Here is a 26709-nt window from a genome sequence, read left to right as displayed (position 1 = left end):
TGAGTCTCCAGGTCCACATATCACTACACAAATACAACACGCTTCAACTATTTCATATATTGAATAATAATGTAATGTTTTTATATTCTTCGATTTTCTGTTATCGGTTGAGTTTGATACAGTAGACGAGTTGGGATCGAATCCCACCTTCACCGGGGTTTTGGAGAGGTCTAGCCTCGTTGACTCTTTTTAAGTAGGTTGAGTTGAGAATGTGAGATGAGATGGGGCCATATGTCATGTGATTTTGGTCCACCTTTAACATCCAAAAAAAGCACAAAGACAGAGAAGGATAAATGTGTATGAGTGCTTGAATATTATTGTAAAAGTAAATCTGTATGTTTCCAACACTTATGAGTCCATACAGTACAACACTATGTACAAATCTGTAATAAATTCCCATTTCTCTTTTGCTAGCAACTCTTCCTTTATAATTATAGAGAGGTAAACACGTAACCAATCACCACCTCCTCTCAATCTCTTCTCCACAATCATCATCGTCGTCATCATCATCATCATCTTCTTCTTCTTCTTAAAGTTGTTGAATTGTCTCTTGATGGAAAGATTAGAGCATCTGGGTGTTAATTTGTCAGATGGATTGGAGGAGGAGCTTGTCCGGGAGCTTCTTTATGATAACGAATCTCCTTTCTTTATACTGCCTGAAAAAATTGAACCCAAACCATGCATATCGCCAGAGCCCATAAGAAACCAGCTCATCTCCAACGTCTACTCTGGGCCGACGATTGAAGATATCGAGGGTGCACTGTCCTCAACGGATCGGAACAGTGAATCTGACTACCACCGTAGCATGTCACAAGCCAGGTATTTTCTGGGTTTCCTTGCAGTTCTTTGGTTATTGTTTTTTCTTGAGATTCGGGTCGACAGGATCGGTTTCATTTGCCTGCTTGGACTTTGTGCTCTCTGCAGAATCTCAATATTGGAGAAGGGGTTGAGTAAGATTGAGAATAAGTACACTCTGAGAATTAAGAGCTGTGCAAATGGATTGGCGGATGACGGCTATAAGTGGAGGAAGTATGGGCAGAAATCCATCAAGAACAACCCAAATCCCAGGTAATTATATAAATTCGTAAAATCATGAAGATGATTGCATTTCTGCTCTTTGTGGTTTCTGCTGCTTTCAGTAGGAGGTGACAGGTGAGCTCTTCCTCTGGACAAAAAGAGGATATTCTCTTCCGTCACGGGAGCTTTTCCTTGTTTTAATCTCAAGCTTTTTGAAAATTATCAGAGCACGAGTCCTTATAAAAGCATTTTGAAATTACACGAAACTTCCTTTTCTAGATTTTTTTCTTCTTGAGGTCTACATTCCTCTTCTTTTATTTATTCTGTACATGGTTTTGAATCCTGTTCATGGGCAGAACATTTTCAATCTGCAAAATTCCAGTTATGTTTCCCTCACTTTCACGGCAAAAACTTCGTCTTAAACCTCTTTTACATGAAAAGAAAAAAGAGGGGAAAACAGCGGTTTGTACGTGCTAAAAGTATAAAACCGAGGTAATTACAGAGGATGTTAATGGTGGTTTTCTTCCTTTGAATCTTCCAAAATTCAGAGTATTCAAATATCGCAACAACCGCTGGAAGTTCTGGATAATTTTTGCATTTGGAAATTAGTTATCCTTCTAGATGCGACGTTAATGAAATTAGAGAAAGAGGCTAAGGATTATTTAGCAATAACGATCCTTAAATAGAAACATTCATTGGCAAAGTTGAAAGTAACGTAGGATGAGCAGCCTGAAATTTCTGGTGAAATGAAGTGACCCAAACCACTCCAGTTGGAGACATTTAATTCCGTTCCTCTATTCTCAACCACTCCCTTATCTCACTCATTCCTTATGCCCTTATTATGGATACTGTTATAGTGTTATTAGTCTTTATTATGAAATCTGAACTTTTGCTGTCCAAACTTCTCTCCTTGGGCCTCTCCCCATTGACTTGATCCAATTTTTTATTTTAGCTGGAACACATCAACATGAGTTGAGCTTAATTGGATTGGGACCTCCTGATACATATTTACATATACCTTTGTACAAAAAGCAAGAGCAAGCAATTGGTTCATCCTGATTTCTCAACCACAATTATGACAATTTTGTTTATCCAAATCAATGGTTTCATTTCTACTTTTAATTCGTTATTGTCACATTACATAGTAAAATTAATTATTGGTTTTTGTTTGTATTTGATGGAGAGCAGGAGTTACTATAGGTGCACAAACCCCAGGTGCAGTGCAAAGAAGCAGGTGGAGAGGTCAAGCGAAGACCCAGACACACTTGTGATAACCTATGAAGGCCTCCATCTCCATTTTGCCTACTCACATTTCCTCCCAACCCCATCTTACCAGGCTTACCAACCTGTGAAAAAGCCCAAAAAGGACACACCACAGATCCAGGCCCATCCAATCCAACAAAGCCATGATGTTCTAGCCCAGGAAAGCTCACCAACTGTGTATCCTGCCCCTCCAAGCCCATTTGGTTGTGAGGTTCAGCAAGAATTGGTAGAAGGAGATGTGAGCCGACAAGGGTTGCTCGAAGATATGGTGCCATTGAAGATCAGGAATCCATGGAACAATAATAATGTCCTTTCGAGTTCTTGTAACTTACCTTCTTCACCTTCTTCTTCCTCTTCCACACTTTCTTGGTCTCCCAACTATCCTTCTTTTATTGATGTTGGCATTATTTCTAGTATGATGTGAGATGCATAAATACCCCCCCCCCCCCCCCCCCCCCTCAAGCGGTTGCTTGAAGTAATGTAAAATCAATTAGCAGAAGTGAAAATATATGGTGTAATGCTGATTCATTAATTTCATACCTGGATTTTAGACCAAATTTTAGTCGTTTTTACAAATGGCATTACGTTTGTCGTGGAATAGAAGGAAAGCTACGTGACATTCCTTTTGGACAAGTCAAAGACAATTTTTGAAAAAAAAACAAAAACATTCATTAATAGATCTTCTAAGTTTTGGCAATGTATAGATCTTTATGTAAGGTTATTTACTAAGGCCCTGTTTGGGGTGTTTTTCCGCACGGTCTATTGGCTATTTACAAGCTCGGCAGATCGTGATTTGGTCTATTTCTGTTTGGTTCACGGTAGATCTAGCTGCCAAAAGCTGATGCACTGAAAAGACATGATAAGACCAAAATGAATGATTTTTGGGAAGCTCCAAATGGAGTTTATGCATTTTTTTTTATTCGTCTACACTCGGAAAGGCACGCCTTAACCAAACGGGCTTTAGGATGCTCAGATCTTAATGCAAAATTTTCTTAACCGTTAAAGCTACCAGAAGATTTTGCCAAATGGCCCCTAAGTGTAAGGGCATGTGTTAGGTATGTTGTGGTGGAGCCAATAATTTTTTTTGGGGGGGGCGAGTTAAAATATTTTAAATTTTAGGAATTGAAGGAGTATTACAGAATGATCCTTAACATTTAAAAAATAGTGGTTTTAACAAAACATTGGAGGGGCCAAGGAACCCCCCCCCCCCCCCCCCACTCCCACCACCACCAATATACTTAGCTCTGGCCTGTATGTAAGGGTGTGAATGGACCAGTTTTGGATTGGACCCCATCCAATCCAGAATTAATTTGGATAGATTGGACAGATCAACAAGACATATTGGATTGGACCAATCTGGTCCAAAATATTTATTAGATTGGATTGGACTGGTCCGTCCGTAACAAATTTATATTGGATTGGGTTGGATTAAGCCAATATCTGGTCTATTGATATAAGATAAGAATATATGTGTCAATGAACCGGGTTTGGGTTGAAACCAATCTAAATCAAAATGAATTTGAACAGATTGGACAGTCCAGACATTAAATTGGACCAGTCCAAATTGATCCAAAACATTCATTGGATTAAATTGGACCTGGTCCATTTATAATGGACTCGCATTGGACTGGATCGGATTAGACCAAATCCAGTCTAATTGACACCCCTACATCTATGCATTTGCCAAAGAAAATGATAAAAACATAACTTGATATTATATATTGAATTTAGCTTTTATGACATAGAATTGGCTATATCTAAAACATAATACATATAAGTAGACTCACTCGCATGAGACGCTAATTTCCATTTTCGGTCTCTTTCCTTTTCCCTTCTTCAATTTTTTTTTTTTAAGATCAACCTTTTATATTCTTTTTCTGACAAAAAAAATGATAGAACTAGATTAATTTGCCCAAGCCATGAGGAGCTCCCCCTCAAATTTTCAAACCGGAAAGGAGGTGATTTGAATAGATTTCATTTGGCCAGATAGCCAATATTGAATTCAATACAATATAATGGTTATCGATGTTTTTTTGTTCTATTTCCATCTATTAGTCCCACTCCCATACATATCAAGCTAGGGGACCTTCCAACGTCCCCGCCGCGAATGAAACAATTGCACATTTTGTAAGTGGAAAATTTTACATGGATGCGCATCCCCATTAATGAAGAACTACGTGTTTATTAGGCTGAAGCTATTGAGCTGTTTTCAATGAACTTTGTTTAACTCAGATTCATTCCTTATATAATGGTTGGCCTGACCTAATAACAGAGGGACACGTGGACACGACCTAACTGACAGGATGATAGCTCATTTTGACATATTAAATTTGCGACAGACCGAGCTCGAATAACCGAATCATTTCGGGGCAAATTCATCTCGGGGTAAGTCCACCTCGGGATAAGTTCACCTCGGGATATGATCGCATCAGGACCACCTCGGTTCCAAGGCACTTCGTCATTCGAACCAAGTCGGATCTAAAGGGCACTAGCTCGTGTAATATTGACCGATTCCACGCTTTACGGGATCACACCTCGTAACAGCTAGCCTTATCTCCCCCGTCCGAATCAGGCGGGGGAGATAAGCCTTATCGGTGTTATCTCCTGTCAATACGGAAACGGGCCTCATCATCGCAATAATCCCAAAACCACTCCGAAAAACCCGCAAGGACTTCAGTATATAAAGACCCCAACCCTCTAGGGGCAAAGGTACACGTAATCTCTACTCACTAGCTCTCTTGCTTTCTAAGCTACCATCAGCTCGCAAATTACTGACTTAAGCATCGGAGCGACCTCGTCGGGTAAATACCCCCGAATTCTCTGATTCTCCTTGTGCAGATTAGCCAACTCTATCGTCTACTGGAAGCCAAATCATCTCCAACTAGGAACAGCCGGATTGCATCGCATCACTATCCTTACAGCTGCAGGTGACTGTGAATACAGTATGAGCATTATTTTGTGAGTACTGAATACAATTTCAGCTTTGTTGAATAATTACTAAAATAAGCATCACTGAAAAGCCAGTTTTTTGGCTGAATGATAGCAAACTTGGGGTTTTTTTTTAAGTTTTCGCCAAACATAATCTATAAACCGTCCATGTGAGACTAAGGCCTACCTTGTGAAGCCAAAAGCCCCACTACATGAGTTCCAAACGGCCACAAACTCATTAGCAATTAAATATAAGAAGAAACATGTATCATAGTTATTCCGAAATCATGGCCTGGTAGACTGATATACATTGGTAAGATGAAACAATAGTAACACTTTTAACCGTGAGGCGTCGCCCTGTTCTCATTGATCAACTTTAATCTAATGGCCCTCCCTTTATAACTCACCGATAAAGCCTATTTTTGTTTATTTTATTTTTTTGCACAAGTCTAATTTTTTTCTTCCTTGTTGAGATGAAAAAAAAAAAAAAAAGATCCATGATTTGTAGAGAATTGTGTAGTAGATTAAGGTAGTGTTCGCTACTGTCATCATCTCGGGGATGGCCTATTTTAGTCCACGCCACAGGATAGCCAGAACATTTGGTTTTCCATGGACGGGACTGGTTTGTGGAATGGCTCTGTCCACGACCCAAAATCTCATTCACTCATTTATTTCACGGCTGAGTTCAGTCCCCATTATTTTGACAATTTATCTCTCCCACTCATTGATAAGATACATCACACATTAGTAGAAATAAACAGAAATTAACTAATAATATATGAGAAATTGTCATAAACTAATAGAATTAAACAGAAATTAACAAAAAAATAAATTGCTAATATTTCCATAAAATATGATAATATCCAAAAGTTCGTAGAAATAGCAGAAAATTACCAAAAATTTATGAAAAAATGCCATATACTAATAGAAATAGTAGAAAATTAATGGTAATTATTGCTACTATTTCTTATACTTAACCAATGATAAATTCATAATAAAAAATATTAACAATTTATAGAATTTATTATTGACATTAAAGTACTTTGTGAAAATATGTACTAATTACCAATAACTACAATTATTTATAAATTTATAAATAATTTATGTTACAACTAATTATTATATATTAAATTATAATAAATTATAATTATAATGTTATTTAGACTTTGTTATAATTAAATATTTTAAATAAACACGTGTCAAGTAAATTGTAAAAATTAGACATTTATGATCCATTATATAAATTACTTTATAATCTATATATGAGATACATGGAATCAAAAAATGTGGTGTGGACAACACTACATCTATAAAACGCCATTGTGAATGTAGATTAGTTCAATCCACACAATCTGTCTACAGTGCAGAATACTTGTGAAATATGATATGATGTAGATTGGTACCTACCATAGTGGTGTGGTGTGGTAAACCAGTCCACACCCACCAATTTTTTTATCCACTCTATAGAACACCCACTAAAATATTAAAGAAAATGGCCATAAATAAAACAATATCCGTTGTTTCTCATGCAAATGAGAATATAATTGTTAAATTTGTAACTGTTACACTTTATTAACTAGTTTAAGAAAAAAAAAATGTACAAGTACAAAAAATCTATTGACACATTAAGCCAATATTTCAACCAGTCAAGTTAAAGAAGTCAGATGGTGATATATTTACCGTAAAAACTTCAACGAAATTGAAAATGACAACTGTGGCGTATTATTTTATCATTAATATTTCATATTTTTTACATCATGGAACTGTAGATTTTGCCCCAAAAGAATGAAATATCGGTTGTGTACAAGATGCCAATCAGCACATCCTTGATCTTGCAATGAGCTTCAACCCTTCAACGTCCAGCCATCAGCTGGCTAAAAGATGTCACTGCAGCACACAGATCACCAACCTGCAGGCTGTAAGATACTTGTTACATAAAGTACTTGCGCTAACAACTCTGCAAGCACAAATTCATTAATAACAGAAACTTATTAAAGCAAGTGGATCACAGATAAGGGATTTAAAACTTCACATGTAAATCTAACTTTTAACGGCATTAAAGGACATTATCTAAATTATAGAAGCGGTGCTCAACAAGCTTTTCTTCTTTAAATGTTAGATAACCCCCCGGGGACCTCTTGTTATTAAAATCTTCCTGATTCATGTTTGTTAAGCGATGATGCTTTTCAATTAATAAATACCATGTACAAGCTTTAGCTGTTTCCCTTTCATAAATGTCTCCAAGCTAATATCTCATTTAATTTCCCAACTTCCTCATTGTGAGAAGTCAGATTGGTGTATTTTGTTTTAATGAGAGTAAGATGAGATCACAAACAGCTAATTAATTATGATGAATGGGAAATTTATCAATCAACAACCAAATACTGATCCCACCACCATTAAAACATAGATATTGGAAATTTGATTATAGACAACCCAAACAATCTCCTGTACTTGGTCCATCCATTAAAGGAGAGAAATTAATGAGTAGAATTCAAGATAATGCAGAGTAAAAAATTTAACATGCATCCTTGTTTTCACTTAGGGGTGGCAAATGGGTGGATTGGATAAAGGTTGAATATCAATTCATCCATATTAATCCACCAATCCATCATGACCCATCATCATTCATCGATCCTTGTCAATGGGTTATAACCCATCATAATCCATCACGTTTCCTTCTTTTCTTTGTTTTCTTAAGTCATAAATTGTCTACCTAAACCAAAATCAAAGAATGAACAAAGATTGAAATATTTAGCAAAGGATTGACTATTACATAGAAATGCATGGTGAGGATTTCCCTTGTGGTGATTGGGCTGGGCGTATACGTACCATTGTTGATAAACCAGGCACACCCCTAAACTAAGGGGCAGTTTGTCAACATGTATATACGATTTTCTTTCCCCCCCCAAAAAAAAAAACAATTTGATTTTGCTGATATGACAATTATGTTTGTTTTGAAAAAAACAAAATCATGTATATTAATGAACACTCCCTTATTAAAAGAAAAGAAAATAATGAGTAATGCATCTAATGCTCAGAAAATTTTCTGGGAACAATTAATCAGGATACCATCGAAAGGGCATATCTAGGCCTAACTGGGATCTGTGTTATTGGTCAACGATTTTTGCCATTGGCAAATCAGAAAAAAAGAGAGTCAATCACTATACTGCAGATGACTGGTGCCGTTGTTCAGGACGATAATTTTACTCAAAGAAACAAGTTGTGAAAATTCGACAGTATGGTTGGTTTTGAAAACAAAAACAAGTGCGACATCAGCTGTGTTGTTTTGCTGATATGGCAGTTATTTTTGTTTTCAAAAACAAAATCAATCATGTTGTTGAACGCTTGAGTTGAAATCAGCCCCCATAAGATAGTTTCCCACAGAATATCCCCGCCATGTATTGGGAATATCTCCCGATGATGTCTCATCATTTATGGTATATCATTGGGAGATGTTTCCAATACACAGCAAAAATGTGCTGTGGGATATTGTGGGAAATTATCTTGTGGGGGGCTGATTTGAATTCTGAACACCCCCTACACTTAACAGAAATTTAAGGAGTACCTAAATCACATTAAAAGGATTGGCTGGTCTAGACTTGTTCTTGGGCCTGGCATGGGTTTGGCTTTTGCCAAAATTTGAATGGGCTGCTCAGCTTAAAGCCTAAACTTGAAAGTGTAAAAGTTGGGCCCAAAGCCCGGCCCATGAACAGATCTTCCTGGTCCTCAAATACCATATTGTTCTTTCCCTCCCAAACGCTAGAAAACCCACACTAACAGTGTGGTTGTAGCCATCCATACCGTAAAGCGATGCTATGAATTCAAGCTAGCATTTTATTGCTCAAGCAAATTGAAGAACGTCAAAAAATAGAAAACAAAAGAAAACGCATACCATCTCGAAAGGCTTTAACAAGTGAAATCAGATTTTCCACAGAACTTTATTATGATAATTTAGATGATTTCCTCTATCCAAACTAGTTGATGGACCATTTCATGGTTTTCTGGTCCAACCAGATGATCTGGTCCGGTTCTCTAAACATTATTCGTGATACATGTCCATCAATACTCTTATACTCATGAGCCTGTTCAATGTATTCCACCAAATGGGATGACCCACATTGCGAATTAGACCTTGTTAAGCCGCATAGAACACTGATCTTGCAGCAAGTCATTTTGGATGACATAGATTGATAGCTGGGTTAGTCATTTAAATGCCCGCTCAAATATTAGTAATACTACACCAATAATTGATCATTGCAATTCAATGGCCAGATCTTGCCTTGCATTAAATCACATGTTGGATGCCAATACATTAGCTAGACGATTGAAGATGGTTTGGATCATTGGCTAAATATTTAGTTTTTGACTTATTTGTAGGCATTGGGGTTCAAAAAGGTAATGATGAAGTTCTTTGGTTTCCAATTAAACCTAGGGGCACTATTGGTAAATAATATATGTTAGGAAATGGGGTCACTCAAAATTAGAGGAGAAGTTCTGAGGCGCGTCTGAAAATACTATCTTTAGAATGTTATTTTTCGTCTGAAGATAGTCTTTAGAACGTTATTTGCCCCCACTCAGTTTCATTGATTTTGTTGTTGGGTTACAAGTAAATTCGTTCTCAGGATAGAGCCTTGGGCGAGAATCTGCAACCAGTAAAGTTGAAGAGTTTCCGAATAAACCTTATGTGAAATTGTAGCAGATTGGACTGAGAGAGAGAGAGAGAGAGAGAGAGAGAGAGAGAAAGTGATTTTCGAAAATGCTATATGTGTGAAAATACATGATTTGTGCTTTTTAAATAATCTCAAAGAGTAATGAAGGTGTTGGTTCAGAAAAGGCACCTTGAACAGTCACAATTTCAAACATTGTGACATTAAAATATAGTTAACAATTAATGACTATTAACTTTGAATTGTGCCTCTTGATCACACCTGATCGAATCGTGACCGTTGATGTGATTAACGGTTAGCATCGCACCAAAACCAAAGCTGCCCTTCGCGAGCCACGCGGGTGCACACGAAAATGCGTACAAAGTGCGCATCTAAAGTGTCTCATTGCGCCGCACACACGCGTGCACGTATTGCGTGGTAACAAGCCTCCATACTCTCCTCTCTTTATCTAAGGAGTGTAAATCAGCTCCTATTAAAAAACCCAAAACAAAACTTATAATTTTCCAATATGGAACAAGTTCAAAACTGGTTTTAGTAAGAGAAAAGTTATTTTTCCAAACAAGTGTGTAGGTGCAATTTCTCATATAATTGACCAATCAAACCTATTGGATTTAAATATCATTTTTGATTGATCAATTACATAGGTCTCTCTCGGTCCAAACTACTATGACATAGTTATGCATATAAAAGGTGTTTAACAACTTAAACCTTTTATTAGTATAGATATCTTAGATCCTTGTCAAAGTTATTGCTAATAAGACCTTAAACCAATTACTCTCAAAACAGTCTGGAGATAACCATACACACATAATGTTCAGTCTCTATAAGAGTTTCAAGTTTTGCTTAGCATTGTTATGGTCATGTGCTTCTTTTCTAGTTTTATGAACAATCTCGAGAGCAAACCCAAACTCTTAGAAGTGGCACAACTTCTATGTTCACATAGGTGAAGTTCCACTATGTGTTCCGTTATTTGACACACTTCAGAACTTCATTAAGAGTTTAACTCAACCTCTCATCATAACGGACAACACTGTTTATGTTGTGATGGGAAATTTTTCAATGTCGGTGCTAACAATCACATTGCTATAACTTGTTGTTACTCCTTAAATCCAATACTGATGTTTTTTCAGTTAAGGTCGAGTTACCATGACAAGTGACTAAGTAAAAGGTTTTAATCATATCTCTTAAGTTGTCGTTCTTACCAATTCTCTGGCCAAACCCTTGGTAAGAGAATCAACCAAGTTTTTACTTGACCTTACATAAATTATGGTGATGACTCCATCTTGAATCAGTTACTTAACAAATTCATGTCTTAGACTTGTATGTTTGGACTTACCCTTGTAGGTATCACTATAGGTTCTCGATAGAGTTGCCTCACTATCACAATAAATGGAAATTTGAGGCATAGGACTAGGCCAAAGTTTTATATCCAATAATAAATTCATAATCCATTCAACCTCTTTTTCAACAGCCGCCAAAGCAATGAATTCAGATTCCATTGTCAAATGAGATATACAAGTTTGTCTCTTGGATGCCCAAGAGATCGCACCCCCAACAAGGATGAAAATCCATCCAAAAGTGGGCTTGTTATCTCCATTACCGATAATCCAAGTTGCATCAGTGTACCCTTCTAGTACAGCTGGATAATCACAATAAAATAAGCTAAGTTCAAAGGTTCTTTTGAAGTACTCAAAACTCTCCCAATTGCCTTTCAGTGCTCTACACCGGGATTACTTGTAAATCGACTAAGTTTACTTATAGCAAATGCAATATCAAGTGTAGTATAAAGCATAGCATACATAAAACTTCCTATTGCACTAGCATATTCAAGTTGTGCAGTTGCTCTACTAGAATTTTCTACTATCTTTATAGTAGAATCATATGGTGTGCTATATTCTTTAAATCTTAAATGCTTAATTTTTTCAAATATTCTCTCAATATAATATGATTGGATTAATACATAACCCCTACTATGTTTTTTTAACTTTTATTCGTAAGATGTTATTTACTTCTCCTAAATATTTCATCTTGAAGACAGAGAATAAGTAGTTTTTAGTTTCATTTATGCCAACCATATTACTACCCACAATAAGCATATCATCAACATAAAGACATATAATTACACCATAATTTTCAATAAATTTTGAGAAAATGCATCTATCAGCACTATTGTGTTTAAAACCAAAAGCTAGAATGCAAGAATCAAATTTCTCATAACATTGTTTGGGTGTTTGTTTAAAACCATATAGTGATTTAACCAGTTTACAGACTTTCACACATTTCCAAGAAGAACAAATCCTTCTAGCTGTTCTATATAAACCTCTTCATTTAAATCACCATTTAAGAAAGCAGTTTTAACATTCATTTGATGAACAAATAAGTAAAAAATGGATGCTAGTGCTATGAGTGTTCTAATAGAAATTGTTCTAGCCACTAGTGCATAGGTGTCAAAGTAATCAATCACTTCCTTTTGACTGAATCCTTTGGCTACCAATGTAGCCTTAAAAGTTTATACAGTTTTATCAGTGTTGTATCTTCTTCTAAATGCCCATTAACATTTGATTGGTTTTGATCATGGAGGCAAGTCTACTAGTACCCATGTGTTATTTGACATTATTGAATCAATTTCTTCATTTATAGATTCCTTCGAAAAGACAGCATCTCTAGAGGTCATGGCCTCATTATAGGTTTTTTTGGTCATTTTCAATGTTAAGTACAATAGGTATCTTATTTAAATTTTTTTCTCTATCAGCTTCGACCAAGAAAACAATTGATTGAGTAGAGATAAAGTTTGAACCTAAGTGTTTCTTTGTTCTTTGTCTTTGACTTCTTCTAGGTTCTACTGTAGATGTTACAGTTGTGTCATTTTTCTTCCAGTCTCATTATTATCGATAGGTATTGAGATCTGAATTTCTCTTTCAGGTTCTCTATCATTTTCTGTATATTCAGAATATAGTTTATTTTCAAAGAATTCAACATCTCTAGTTTCAATTATTATATTAGACTCTAAGTCTAGAATTCAACTCTGAGTCCTAACTTGATTCTTTTAGGATCTGGAACTCTGTAATATGCTAAGCACCCCCCACACTTTTAAGTATATTAAGTTAGGCTTCAAATTCATATGGACAGGCTGTTAGGAGTGCTTTCCCCCACAGGTTTAAGGGTGCATTAGCTCTCATTAACATACAGTTTATCATTTCTATAAGTGTTTTATTTTTCTTTTCGGTTAGGTTGTTATGTTGAGGGGTATAGGGAGTAGAACTCTTATGTATTATTTCAAATTCTTTACAAAAAGAATTAAACTCATTTTTAAAATATTCAGCACCCCTATCACTTCTAAGGATTTTAATTTTCTTTTCTAATTGATTTTCAACTTCAGTATTGTATATTTTAAACATGTCAAAGGCTTCATCCTTAATTCTCATAAAGTAGACATAGGTGTATTTAGAAAAGTCATATATAAAGGTTATGAAGTATCTCTTACCTCCTCTAGTTAATACATCATTAAGTTCACAGATATCAGAATGAATTAGTTCTAGAAGTTGAGAATTTCTCTCAACACTAGGGAAATGTTTGTTGGCCATTTTAGATTTTACACACATTTCACATTTTTCATTTGATTCATTACTATAAGCAATTATACCAAGTCTACTCATGTTCTTTATGGCTTTAAAATTTAAGTGTGCTAATCTATCATGCCACAAAGAAAAAGAATCAACAATATAAGTAGAACATTTTTCTTGCATTAATACTTAATTTGAACATACCATTACAACCATATCCCTTTCCAATAAATATCCCATTTTTTGATAAGATTAGTTTGTCAGATTCAAAAACAACTTTGAATCCCCTCTTACAAATAAGATTTACTGAGACCAAGTTCTTTCCAGTATCATGAACATTGAGAACATTCAGGAGAATCAGTGTCTTTCCGGAGGTGAAATTCAATTCTGCGTTGCCTCTTCCAACAACTTTGGCACATGTTTGGTTTCTCATTTGTACTTCCTCCTGTCCATCAGTCACTTCTTCATATGTCTTGAACAAAGACTTATCCTTGCAAACATGGACTGTGGCGCCTGAATCAAACCACCATATAGAAGACAATTCAGCCATGTTGACTTCAGTAACCATGGCCACTAGATTGTCTTCCACCATGTTTGTAGACTTGGGTCCACCTTTCCGATGTTAGTAGACTCGGGCATAATGCCCATTCTTTTCACAAACATAGCAGGATCCTTTCTTATTGTTGCTCCTCTTGAAATTCCCGTCCTTTTTCTTTACTTGTAATGTAGGGTTAATCTTCTTCGATCTGTTTTCCACAAAATTAACCTTACATTTTAGCATATCGGCCAGGGTCTTATCCTTACTGTCTCTAATCTGAGACTCTTCTTCAATACGAAGGTATTGCTAAATTTGCTCCAAGGTAAGTTCTTCAGCCTTATGCAGAAGCTTCTTCCTGTAATCCTTCCAAGAGAGTGGAAGTTTGGCAATTATCGCTCTCGCTTGAAAAGATTCAGGAATGATGATGTCAAGGGATCGAATTTTATTGGCTATCACCTGTAGTTCGTGGACTTCCTCCAATATGGGCTTATGGTCGTTCATGGTGAAGTTAAAGTATTCTACGATAAGATACTTATTCGTACATATTTCTTGCACCTTATATTTGAATTCTAGAGCCTTCCAAATTTCTTTTGGAGATATAAGTTCCTTGTAGAAGTTGTAGAGCTGGTCTGATAAGGCGTTTAGTATATGTCCTTGGCACAGAAGTGAATCATCTTCTCGTTTTGCTCTTTTCTTCTTTAGTTCAATCTTTGTTAGTGGGTTCAGGAAGTGATTGCATATTCGTATCTAAGAGATAGTATAGTTTTAATGTTGTCAGAAAGAAGATCATCTTGTCTTGCCATTGGTTGAAATTTGCTCCATCGAACAGGTCTAGTCGAACAAGATCTTGGTTCATCATCTTGATCAAAGACATACTTGCTCCCGCCTCTATTGCAGAATAACGTTCTAAAATTGTTAGGAAATGGGGCCACTGAAACTTGGTGGAGAAGCTCTGAGGTGCGCCACAATGTTATTTGCCCCCACTCAGTTTCACTGAGTTTGTTGTTGGGTTATAGGTAAATCCGTTCTCAGGATACAATAGAGCCTTGGGCAAGAATCTACAACTAGCAAAGTTGAAGGGTCTTCGAAGAAACCTTCTGTGAAACTATAGCAGACCGGATTGAGAGAGATAGAAAAAGTGATTTTCGAAAATGTTGTTTGTGTGCAAATGCTTGATTTGTGCTCCTTAAATAATCTCTGAAGAGTCATGAAGGTGCTGGTTGAGAAAAGACACCTTGAACAGTCACAATTTCAAACATTATGACTGTTTAAAAGGTAGTTAACAGTTAATGACTGTTAACTTTGAATTGTGCCTCTTGATCACACTCGATTGAATCGTGACTGTTGATCACATCAACGGTCAGGCATCGCACCAAAACCAAAGCCGCCCTTCGCAAGCCACGCGGGTGAGCGCGAAAGTGTGAGCAAAGTGCGCCTCTAAAGCACCTCATTGCACCGCACACATGTGTCTGCGTGCATTGCGCAGTAGCAACCCTTCATAGTCTCCTCTCTTTATCTAAGGAATGTAAATCAACTCCTATTGAAAAACCTAAAATAAAACTTGTAATTTTCCAATGTGGGACAAGTTCAAAACTGATTTTAGTAAAAGAAAAGCTATTTTTCCAAACAAGTGTGCAAGTGCAATTTCTCATGTAATTAACCAATCAAACCCATTGGATTTAATCTCTAATGAGAATAAAATCCAATAATATATAAAATTGATTGGAGATCGTTCAGTGTTGCCTCTAAACCACTCCTCCAAATGCTGAAAATATTTTCGAATTGTTTAGTGTCTGAGTTGCATTCTGAGGTAGTGAATAAAACTTTGATTCCAATTGTGCCCATTTTTTAAAATAAAAAAACTCAACATTGTCCTATGTATCTTGGATGCATTTTCTGCCACCAAAATAAGGGACAACAAACGAAATGCTCTATTCTGTGATTTCAGAAAGAACAAGAAGCTATGTTGCGATTTTGGAAAGAAGCTTCTTCTTCTTCTTTGTGATGAACAGAGCCAACAAACCAGGATCGTCGACTGTTACGCATCTCATCATCATCGTTGTTGGAGGAAAAGAAAAGAAAAGAATGCTGAAAGAAGAAAAAGAACGAGGAAGAGGGGGAATGAGAGAAGGAGAGATGGAAAGATGGGGAGAATGAAAAGCAATGACCGCTACTCTTGCCTTTGCTCGCGAAGTATAGTGGGTGTGGCCCTGTAAAAGCAAAACAAATGAGAAAAAAATTATTTCTTAAGTGTGCCCTTGTTGGATTTTAATCTCATTAGAGGTTAAATCCAATAGGGTTTGATGACTTGATCGATCAATTTACATGAAAAAATACACATGCACGCATGTTTTGAAAAATAACTTTTCTCTTACTAAAACCATTTTTTAACTTATCCCACATTGGAAAATTACAAGAATTGTTTTGGGTTTTTTAATAGGAGTTGATTTACACTCCTTAGATATAAAGAAGAGAGTATGTTGGTTTGTTGCCATGCAACACGCACGCAACATGTGTGCGGTGCAATGGGGCACTTTAGAGGTGCACTTTGCTCGTGCGAAGGGTGTGATCAAGAGGCATCAATCAACAGTTAGAATTTTTGAAATTGTGACTGTTCAAGGAGTCTTTTCTGAACCAACACCTTCCTCTACTCCATGATTCTTCAGAATTTATTTAAGAAGCGTGAATCAAGTATTTGCACACACAATATCGAAAATCACTTTGTCTCTCAGTCTGGTTTGCTATTGTCTCAAAGAAGGTTTTTTCGGAGACTCTTCAACTTTGCTGACTGCAGATTCTCGCCCAAGGCTTTGTTGTATCATAGGAAAAAATTTGCTTGTAACCCAACAGTAAACTCAGTGAAAGTGTGCGGGGGCAATTAACGTTCTAAAGACAATGTCTTCAAACATGCCTCAGAGCTTCTCCTCTAAGTTATAGTGACCCCTTTTCCCAACAGCCCTTTTTAAATATTAATAAAAAATCATGAATCCCCATACCCCTTTTTTTCATCTTCCCTAAAAAAAATTCAACCCTATTTTAAGTTTTTTTTATATTTATATTTTTTCTACTCTCACTCTCTTTCCATAAGTCTAATCTTTTATATAGAAAAACTAAAAAATAAAGATGGTTTATTTATTAATTTATTATACTATTTTTAAAATTTTGTGATCATTTTCATTTATTGAATTACCATTTTTTAATATTTTGTATTTATTTTACAATATTTTATACTTGTTTTTTATTTTTAAATAATATTATCGGATCTTTTCTATATTTTTTTTTATTACTATTATTTATCAATACCCTTTGTCTTTTACATTTTTATTATGTTTATAATAATTTTACTATTTTATCTTCTTAAATTTTATTTTTTTAATTATTAATAGGATATTATTTATTATTTATTATTTTATAATATTAATATTTTACTACTTTTTTAAATATTATTTATTGGACTTTATTTATCATCTGTTTTATATTTTTATGTATCAGTTTTCATAGTATTTTATCTTTTTTTCTATTATATTATAATATTTTCTATATTATTATTATTTTAATAATTTTAATTTATTTTTATTTAAATAAAAACTTGAGGGGTAAATTTATAAAATGCACAATTTTTAGATATCACAACATTTAGATTATCCAACAATTTGACTATATTCAGATATTTGCAAGAACAAAAAAAAGCACATTTTCCATTGAATGCTTTCAAAGCTTTTTTAGAATTTATTTTTTCAGACTTTAGACTTCAAATTTACCAAAGGCCACCTAAGTCATTTATGAAAAGAACCAGTGATTTGTTATAAGATTTGGGTTTTATTTTAGGTGGACTCCACTAACAGTGCATGGGATTAGTCTAGATATTAACACTTAGCAGAATTGAAAATATAGGGGTTAACGTTTTAATTTTAAAAGGTAAATTGTTTAAAACTCACCATGAGTTTTCAGCATTTCTCTTAAACTCACCACAACTTTTTAAAATGTCTAAAACTCACCATGTCACTAACTTGACACTAAACAGACTAATAGGCGTTAATATATTACCATTTTAACCTTCATAGAAAAATATAAAATACATACAAAATAAATTAACGAGTGTTAATATATTACCATTTTAATATTTAGACATGAAAAAAAAGGAAATATTCAAAAAAATATTTTCAAATATAAAATACAAAAAAACATAGAAATTACAAAAAATATAAAAAATTATAGAAATTGCAAACAAAATAAAAAAATATTTTCAAATTATAGAAACTATAGAAATTGAAAAACAAAATCAAAAAATAAAAATTGTAGAAAAAACACCAAAAGTTTATAGATTGTAGAAAATAGAAAAATGTAAAAAGGCGGAAATTATAAAAAAACACTAGATGCAAAAAAAAAACAAGAAAATTGAAAACTAAAAAAGACCATTTTTCCTCTACTCACCATTCAAGGGTAATTTGATCATGAAAATTGTTATTTATGCTGACATGGACACCTCAGTTAAGAAGCATTAATTGTGCACTAATGAAAACTTGAAAAGTGAGTTTTGGAAAATAAAACATGGTGAACTTTAGATATTTTGAAAAATTATGGTGAATTTAAGAGAAATGTTGAAAATTCATGGTGAATTATAGACAATTTTCCATTTTTAAAAGGTTTAATTAAGCATATATGTTGGTAAGTTCGTATCTTCAATGCTGTTTGCAACCAAACCGGATTTCCTGCCCACTTTTCTCTACCCGCCTTGAATTGCAGTCGTACATCGCAATTCAAGGCGGGTCTTCTGTGGATTGTGAGATATGCGGCTGCAGTCTTCTGTGGATTGGGAGCGGCAGCAACACTGTATCAAAGTCTCTTATTAGATCTCCTTTTCTCCATAATCCACGGCAAAGAGCTCATGCGCAGAGGACTTCATTTGTGCAAGTGCTCATTGCAACAAAACTGAGAAAAAGAATGAAGAAAAAGTACGAGATCGACTAACCGTTGGGATTGTCTGTACCGTATACGCCAAAGTTCAAAAACCCAATCCGCTTTGGAGCGCATTTCTAAGCTCCTCCAAAGTGACCGTTGTTGATGTTGTTTTTGTGACATTCCACAAAAAAAAAAAAAAACCCATCAATCTCTTCTTCGACGTTGCAGAGAGTCCTTTGAAACTCCCCGAGAAAATCCTTCGCTCCCAATTCAGTAGAGAAGAAAAACAAGCGCAGAAGCACAAGCCAGCAATGGATTCAACCCAGAGAAGGAAAAGCGGGTTGAATCTCCCGGCTGGAATGACTGAAACTTCGCTTCACCTTGACACGTTCTCCACTTCCTTTCGAGCCATCTCGAACTTGTCGTCTCCATCAAAAGCCACCTGCAGTGATAGATTTATACCTTGCAGATCCTCTTCAAGACTCCACACATTTGGGCTTGTCGAGAAGGCTTCACCTGTCAAAGAAGGGGGAAGCGAGGCTTATTCTAGATTGCTGAAGAACGAGCTTTTCGGGACTGATTTTGGGTCGTTCTCTCCTGCAGGTCAGGCTTCACCCATGAGCCCCAGCAAGAACATGTTGCGGTTCAAGACAGATCCTTCCACTCCAAGTTCCCCATACTCTCCATCTATACTGGGTCACGATGTGACCATCTCTGGGGAGGCTTCTACCCCTCCCAAACCACCTAGGAAGGTACCCAAGACACCTCACAAGGTACAATGCTCGAGTTCCTAGTTTTTCCCCAAATATTTTCATTCCAATTATCCTTTTTTCTCAACGAACACAAGTTATAAAAGCTCGGTACATTTGAAGGGGGAAGAAGATTAGCTCGTAAATCTTTCTAAATTCAGTGGGAAATCTCCTAACCTTCTTCTGATATAATGCATAAAAAACATAAATATCTTAAAATCGTTGCATATTCATGGGAGAGCTAGCCCAAGCTGGGGGCAAAACTCAAAGAAGAAAAGTAGATGCTTGAGGTAGCTTGGGACTAAAAGTAACGAAGCTACTAAAGGATTAATTTTTTTATTGATGACTGAACATAGGAGTATTGTCTGGAAGAACCCCATTAATGTAACAAGTATGAGAAATGGTTGCTCATTAGATATGGAATGGGTTGCAGGTTCTGGATGCCCCCTCACTTCAAGATGATTTCTACCTGAACCTTGTCGATTGGTCTTCACAAAACGTCCTCGCAGTTGGACTGGGCACCTGCGTCTACCTGTGGACTGCGTCAACCAGCAAGGTAATAGATCTTCACCATCTCCACTGGCCAATGGAGGAAGTGAAATCCTAATTTAACTACTACCCCAAGAAGCTCTTTCAGAATATAGTTGTTTGGGCCTTTGATTTTTTTTCCCTTTTCTATTATTGCAAACTCTACTTTCTCTTCTCTGCAGTGTTTCTTGGTATTCCTGCAGATTTTAGAAGGATATTTGAAGAATTTGTTATTTTTTTACGTTCTCAGGTGACAAAACTGTGCGACTTGGGACCTACTGACAGCGTGTGCTCTGTCCAATGGACCCGTGAGGGTTCATACATATCAATCGGTACAAATCTTGGTGAAGTTCAGGTTAGTAATTGTATATCTATCATTAAGTTAAATCACATATTATACGTCGTTGAGGCTTACCGAGCGCTCTGAAAATTTGTCATAGATTTGGGACGGCACTCAGTGCAAGCGGGTCCGAACCATGGGTGGGCATCAAACAAGAACTGGAGTACTTGCATGGAGCTCACGCATATTGTCTTCTGGAAGTAGAGATCGTAATATACTTCAACACGATCTTCGAGTCCCAAGCGACTTTGTCAGCAAGCTTTCAGGCCATAAATCTGAGGTAAAGCCTTATCGGTTTCTTGTCATTGGCCTTCATAGGCAAATACACATGCTTTGTCATGCACTTGTCATGGACATGGCTACAGCCTACAAGCAACTCCTGGTGGAGAATGTAAAATCTGGCTTTTTCTATTTGGGCCTCTGTAAAATGTAACGATCTTGTCCTGCTTTATTTTCAATGGGTCAGGTATGCGGCCTGAAATGGTCCCACGATGACAGGGAACTTGCATCAGGTGGCAATGATAATCAGGTACTAAAGTTCATTAATCAATTCTATCCCTCAATTTCTAACCATGTCTTTGGCAAAGGCACTAATTTATGGCTGGTTTTTAACTGTTTTGTTCAGCTGTTGGTCTGGAACCAGCATTCTCAGCAGCCAGTCTTGAAACTTACAGAGCACACAGCTGCCGTCAAAGCCATTGCCTGGTCACCTCACCAGAATGGCCTTCTTGCATCTGGAGGAGGAACTGCTGATCGGTGTATTCGATTCTGGAACACCACAAATGGCAACCAGTTGAACAGTGTGGACACAGGAAGTCAGGTTATCCTTGCTTAATTATATATCAACTAATCTACGCTTTGGGCATCAGTAATTAATTACCTGTTGCTGACTACTCCACTTGCAGGTCTGTAATTTAGCATGGAGTAAGAATGTAAATGAGCTGGTCAGCACTCATGGGTACTCCCAGAATCAAATCATGGTGTGGAAATATCCATCAATGGGGAAGGTATTGTTTTAAACATCCACCTATATATCTGTAATAAGTTTTACCCCATAAATGGTTGAAAGCACAAATCTTGAAATGAGAAAAAACCCCAATTCATTTTGCAATAAAGAAGGTTTATTTCGCTATTTTTATCTAACATTGGGAAAATTTGCAAATCTTTTATTGTTTCTCTATGCACTCTAAGATTCATCAATTATCTAAGCTTCATCCCCCAACCATATGGGGTCTGTTACATGAATCCTGCTTCATCGTTCCGTCCATTTAATGCCATATCCATTGTTAAATTACTAGCGCTCAAATCATTTTTTAATACTTCCACCCATTTCCTTTAGAATTTTTTCACACATCCACCTCAGCATATGCATTTCTGCCAAACTCAATTTTGGACCTCTCTGAACTCTAGATTACTACAACAATTCTCCTTAAAGAACTCAACTTTGATATCACAGGTTGCAACTCTAACGGGTCATAGTTTGCGAGTACTTTATCTTGCAATGTCTCCTGATGGCCAGGTATGATACTAATTTCTCTAGACTTTTTTTTTTTTTCTTTTTTGTGGTCTGCTTCATGACCCGCTCTGAATCAAGTTGAGAAAAATCTCAAGGCAAAATTTCAGTGGTTAATGGTGGAAAGCGTAGGGGCTTGGTGTGAGAGAGTAGAGCACAATTTCTATAATCTCAGTTTCTATAATCTCAGTAGAGAACAATTTCTATAAATCTGTGTGCTCTGTTTCTTTCTTCTCTTTGTTTCTGTTTTACTTATTTTTGTGTGCCATTCAAATCTGTATTTCTGGGTTTTACACAACAGTTCTCATCACATGCTTACACATTACATAAATGTATAAAGTATATCAACATATAGTGATATATGCACATTTGTTCAGGTAAACAAGTTACTATGTTTATGTGTGCGACATTTTACCATTCAAGTGTTTATCAAACTAAAACTGGATAATGCTTGCAGACTATTGTTACCGGAGCCGGGGATGAAACCTTGCGATTTTGGAACGTCTTCCCTTCAGTGAAAGCACCAGTAAGTATGATAGCTATTTTTCTTGCTGCAAATTACGTTCAGAATCCTCTAATCCTATTCTAAACTCATTCTGTTATTTGTATTTCAGGCACCTGTTAGAGATACTGGAGTTTGGTCACTTGGACGAACCCACATTCGGTAATGACACACACACTTGGGCAGGATGGGAAGGGGAGATTCAGTTGCCTGTATTTATAGTTGTTTTGTAAATGGAAGCCAATAAAGGTCAAAATGACTCAAGATTGTAAAGAATACGGTGTCTCTCTGTACTCTGTAGGTGATAGATATTTTGAGTTCAGAACCTGTAAAGAATTTCTTTTGATAATTTATGAGTATTCTTCAGTCAATGAGCAGCCTTTTGCAATTGAGAAATCAAAATTGAATAAAATAATCAGGTAGACCAGGTGGAAGCTGTTTCAACAAGGGAGGCGTGCTGCTAGCATGAGACAAACAGTTCAAAAAAGATATAGTGTTCAATCCTCATTAATGGCTCTGATACCATATCAAAGAACCATTCAACCTAAAAGCAAACAGTGTGGTCCTTGAACAGGTTGAGGTTGATATTCTCTAACAGGTCGATGGGGAGGTTCAAAGTGCTACAGATAAAAGAGGACAAACATGAGACTCCAAGACAGTGATTTGGTCCAGGTATGGAATTAAGTTGGACCTGATTTGTGGTCCAATTGAATTTTGTCCAAAATGAGTCCATTACAGATGGTCCAGGTCAGTCCAATCTGAAGAATACTTTAGATCATTTTGGACTGGTCGAAATCAATGTTCGGACCGTTCAAATCTGTTCAGATGTGTTTTAATTTAGATTGGTTCCACTTCCTTCCCAAACATGGTCTATACCTGTATTCTTCTATCAATGGACCGGACATTGGTTCAATCTGACCCAATCCAATATAAATTCATTATGGATGGACCAGGTCCAATCCAATAAATACTTTGGAATTTGGATCATCAAGTCAGGATTGGTCTAATTGGATGTCTTGGTCCGTCCAATCCATCCAAATTGATTTTGATTTGAATTAACCCAAAACCAATTGGTTACACCCCTAAGGCCACCGTTCTGCCAAACTACCTAGCAAATATAGCAAATTATACCTTTTGCACTTGTGACTGTTGAGGAAGTACACTTGAATGATATGACACAATCAATTTCTTTGTCCGTCCAATCCTATCCCTCCCTGATTTTTTAATTTCAATTCTATCCCCCCCTCCCCTCTTAAAATGACTGAAGTGAAAGAATCATCCATCGTCCAAATCCTACCCCTCCCTGATTTTTAATTCCAACTCTATCCCCTCTCCCCTCTTAAAATGACTGAAGCAAACGAATCGAATCGTCCATCGTCCAAATACCCTGATTTTATAGTTCAAATCCTACCCCTCCCTGATTTCTTATTTCCAATCATATCCTCTATTAAAATGACTGAAGCGAAGGGGGCAACTAGATTTTGGACGAACAACCTCATTTCTTCCATTCGTATGTTTCTCCCCTTCTCACCCATGCAACGATGCAAATACCAGTTGTCCTATTTGGCGAACACCCTCTAATTAGCGTTCGAAAACAGAAAGTTTCTCTTATGCATTCATGAATGATTTTGGTCCTAAAAGGCAAACAAGAGAAAGATAGCAAAGCATGTTTCAGCGTTGACAATTGTCACATATGGAACTCTAGGTGTTTATTTTCTTCGATTTTGAAGATAATTGAACTTATTGCGCTAAGGGGATAATTATCATGAAAACTGAATTTTGAATTGAACTTAAGCTCAGAACTATCCGTATCTTGATATTTTCTTAACTTAATTGAGTCCTGGTAATGTTATCTAATGTTGGTCATTCCTCAATTTCTTTTCTTTTCCCCTTTAGATATTTTGTATATTAGATTAAGCACATACAAACATGGATTAGAAATAAATCCTATAGACAAAGCAGATATGTCAGTCTATAGAGGGCACTTATAACTCTAATGATGAATCTCATAGCAACCATTCCATTTTTGCAATGTTCATACCTTTAATTATTGAAAATTTTGGACTCATCTCTTTCATGTTTTTGTCCCCATATGACAGTGGGTCATTTGGTTTCTGCATATTGAACACAATTTATATGATTTAGGCTCTTTAACTCTTTGCTCTAGAATGGTGGCAACACAAAATTTTCAATAAAAATACATTGAAGTTTCTTTTTAATTCCATTCAACATTTTGTTTGATCCATAAAAATACATTGAATTTTCTTTCTCTTTTGTTTTCTTTTGTTTACCATTTTTGATTTCCTTAATATAAAGGAAACTTGTCACACAATTGTCTTGTTTTTCATTTTCTTTCCCAGATACAAGTTGAACATTTACATGGTTCATACAAGTTATTGTGGAGGGATTGCTCTTATTGGAAGTACCTGCACATGTTTGTTTCTTAACCTTTTGTTAATTTATTTGCCTCCTTGTGCATATACAACTATAGTCACAAACTAAATACAAATGCATCAATTACGGTACCTGTTTACACTTTTTGCATACTTTTATATATTCACATTTACATTATATATTAAGTGGAATCATTAATCATGTTTTAATTTAATTCTGTTTTTTAACCATATCAGTCCTACTCAATTAGGAATATGGTTTTTAAAACCGACCTGGAGACCGAACCGGTCAGGGGTCTGGTTACCGGGTCTGAACGGTTAACCACCCGGTTCAGCGGTTCACTGACCAAAATCAACGGTTTTGGGGGAAAATCCGATTTTTGGGGAAAAAAGGAACCAATCACCTGACCAGTTCCTGGTTTTTCCAGTCTGACCATCCAGTCCGGTCCGATTTTAAAAACCATGATTAGGATTAAAGAAATTGAAGTTTAATTTCATTTTAGGTCAAAGCTTCAATAATCAAACAAATTGATGCTAACACAGTCAATGAAGAATCAACCTAAGTGACCACACCCAACTTAGTAAATTCTATACCTGGTTATGATTAATCATTCACTGATTTAAATTCCCCGTGCTTTGCACGGGCCATTCTACTAGTAATCAACAAAAAAGAAAATACCCCAATCAGATGGTTACATCTGAACATGCTTATTTCTGCATTGTTGATGTTTTAGCTTTAATCAGTCTAAGAACGAGTTAATGCAACAGGTGGTCGTCCCTGAACCCAACCTATTAGATTCAGTATAGAGAATGCAAACTAATTCAACTACTAAGAGAATGAGGTGGCTGAGTCCCGATCTCCTACGTACCACCACCCTTCCCCTTCCAACATGATCGGACACCCCACTATTAAATCTTCATGGAATCAAAGGGATACAGGGTCCAAAGGCGTCCAGTTCTTGAAGAAGAGAAACCGAACTGTAGAGGTAATTAAAAATTGGAACAAACAAGTATTTGGCAACATCCATGATGAGAAGAATAAGATTATGGAGCTTATTAGGAAAAATCAAGAAGATCTAACGGACGAGCCAAGTAGAAGGGATCTAATTAATAGAGAGATCGTGTTACAGAGACAATTAAATAAAATGTTAATGAGTAAAAAATGTTTTGGGCCCAGAAATCCAGGAACAACATGAATACAAAATTTTTCCATACCTCCACCTTAATTAGAAGAAATAAAAACCGGAACTTGAAGATTAAAGATGGAGTAAACTGGATTGAGGGTGTTAATGAGATCAAAGAGATTTTCTTGAGAAAATTTGAGGAAGGATTAAAGGGTGGGAAGGTAAATAACATTGACGAGGTGCCCCAATAATACAGGGGAGGGTCACTATAGCAACTTTTTAAAAAATAGAGAAAAAAGTGGATAGGAAACTAACTTGATGGAAGAGAAACACCCTCTCTCTAGCAGATAGAGAGCAACCCTTCTTAAAGCTACTCTAAGCACTCTTCCACAATTTCTTATGAGAGTGTTCAAACTCCCCAAAGCAGCGATTGAAACAATAGAAAGGAAACGGGGAGGCTTCCTACGAAAGCAAAAGGAAACAAATGGCATGAACTTACTCAAGTAGGAAAAAATTAATTTTGTACCTCAAGGACAAATAGAGGATGGGGAGTTAAGAATCTGAAACGGATCAATGCAGTCGGTATAGCAAAATTGGGATGGAAAGTAGGAACAAGGAAAAAATTCTACAAGAGACATTCCTGGCTATATGGGACAAAATTCGGGTGGTTCCCAACCCA

General features: G+C 36.2%; 2 protein-coding genes across 2 annotated transcripts; both read left to right on the top strand.

Annotated features, from left to right (window-relative positions):
* Positions 1-304: 304 nt before the first annotated feature.
* LOC104601055 (putative WRKY transcription factor 49) lies at positions 305-2822 on the top strand. The gene is made up of 3 exons (XM_010264244.3): positions 305-819; positions 925-1068; positions 2206-2822. Exons 1-3 carry the CDS (start codon positions 554-556, stop codon positions 2702-2704), a joined length of 909 nt encoding a protein of 302 aa, XP_010262546.1. The 5' UTR covers positions 305-553; the 3' UTR covers positions 2705-2822.
* A 16202-nt stretch (positions 2823-19024) lies between these two features.
* FZR3 (FIZZY-related 3) lies at positions 19025-22884 on the top strand. Its single transcript, XM_010264243.3, has 10 exons — positions 19025-19654; positions 20064-20186; positions 20409-20513; positions 20599-20778; positions 20965-21027; positions 21124-21318; positions 21404-21505; positions 21955-22017; positions 22469-22537; positions 22626-22884. The coding sequence occupies exons 1-10, from the start codon at positions 19193-19195 to the stop codon at positions 22677-22679; spliced, it is 1416 nt and encodes a 471-aa protein (XP_010262545.1). The 5' UTR covers positions 19025-19192; the 3' UTR covers positions 22680-22884.
* Positions 22885-26709: the final 3825 nt, after the last annotated feature.

The sequence above is a fragment of the Nelumbo nucifera genome, chromosome 2 (assembly GCF_055504915.1).
Source record: "Nelumbo nucifera cultivar China Antique chromosome 2, China Antique-T2T, whole genome shotgun sequence".
In the NCBI taxonomy this organism is placed as follows: Eukaryota; Viridiplantae; Streptophyta; class Magnoliopsida; order Proteales; family Nelumbonaceae; genus Nelumbo; species Nelumbo nucifera.
This window is presented reverse-complemented; position numbering and strand designations above follow the sequence as displayed.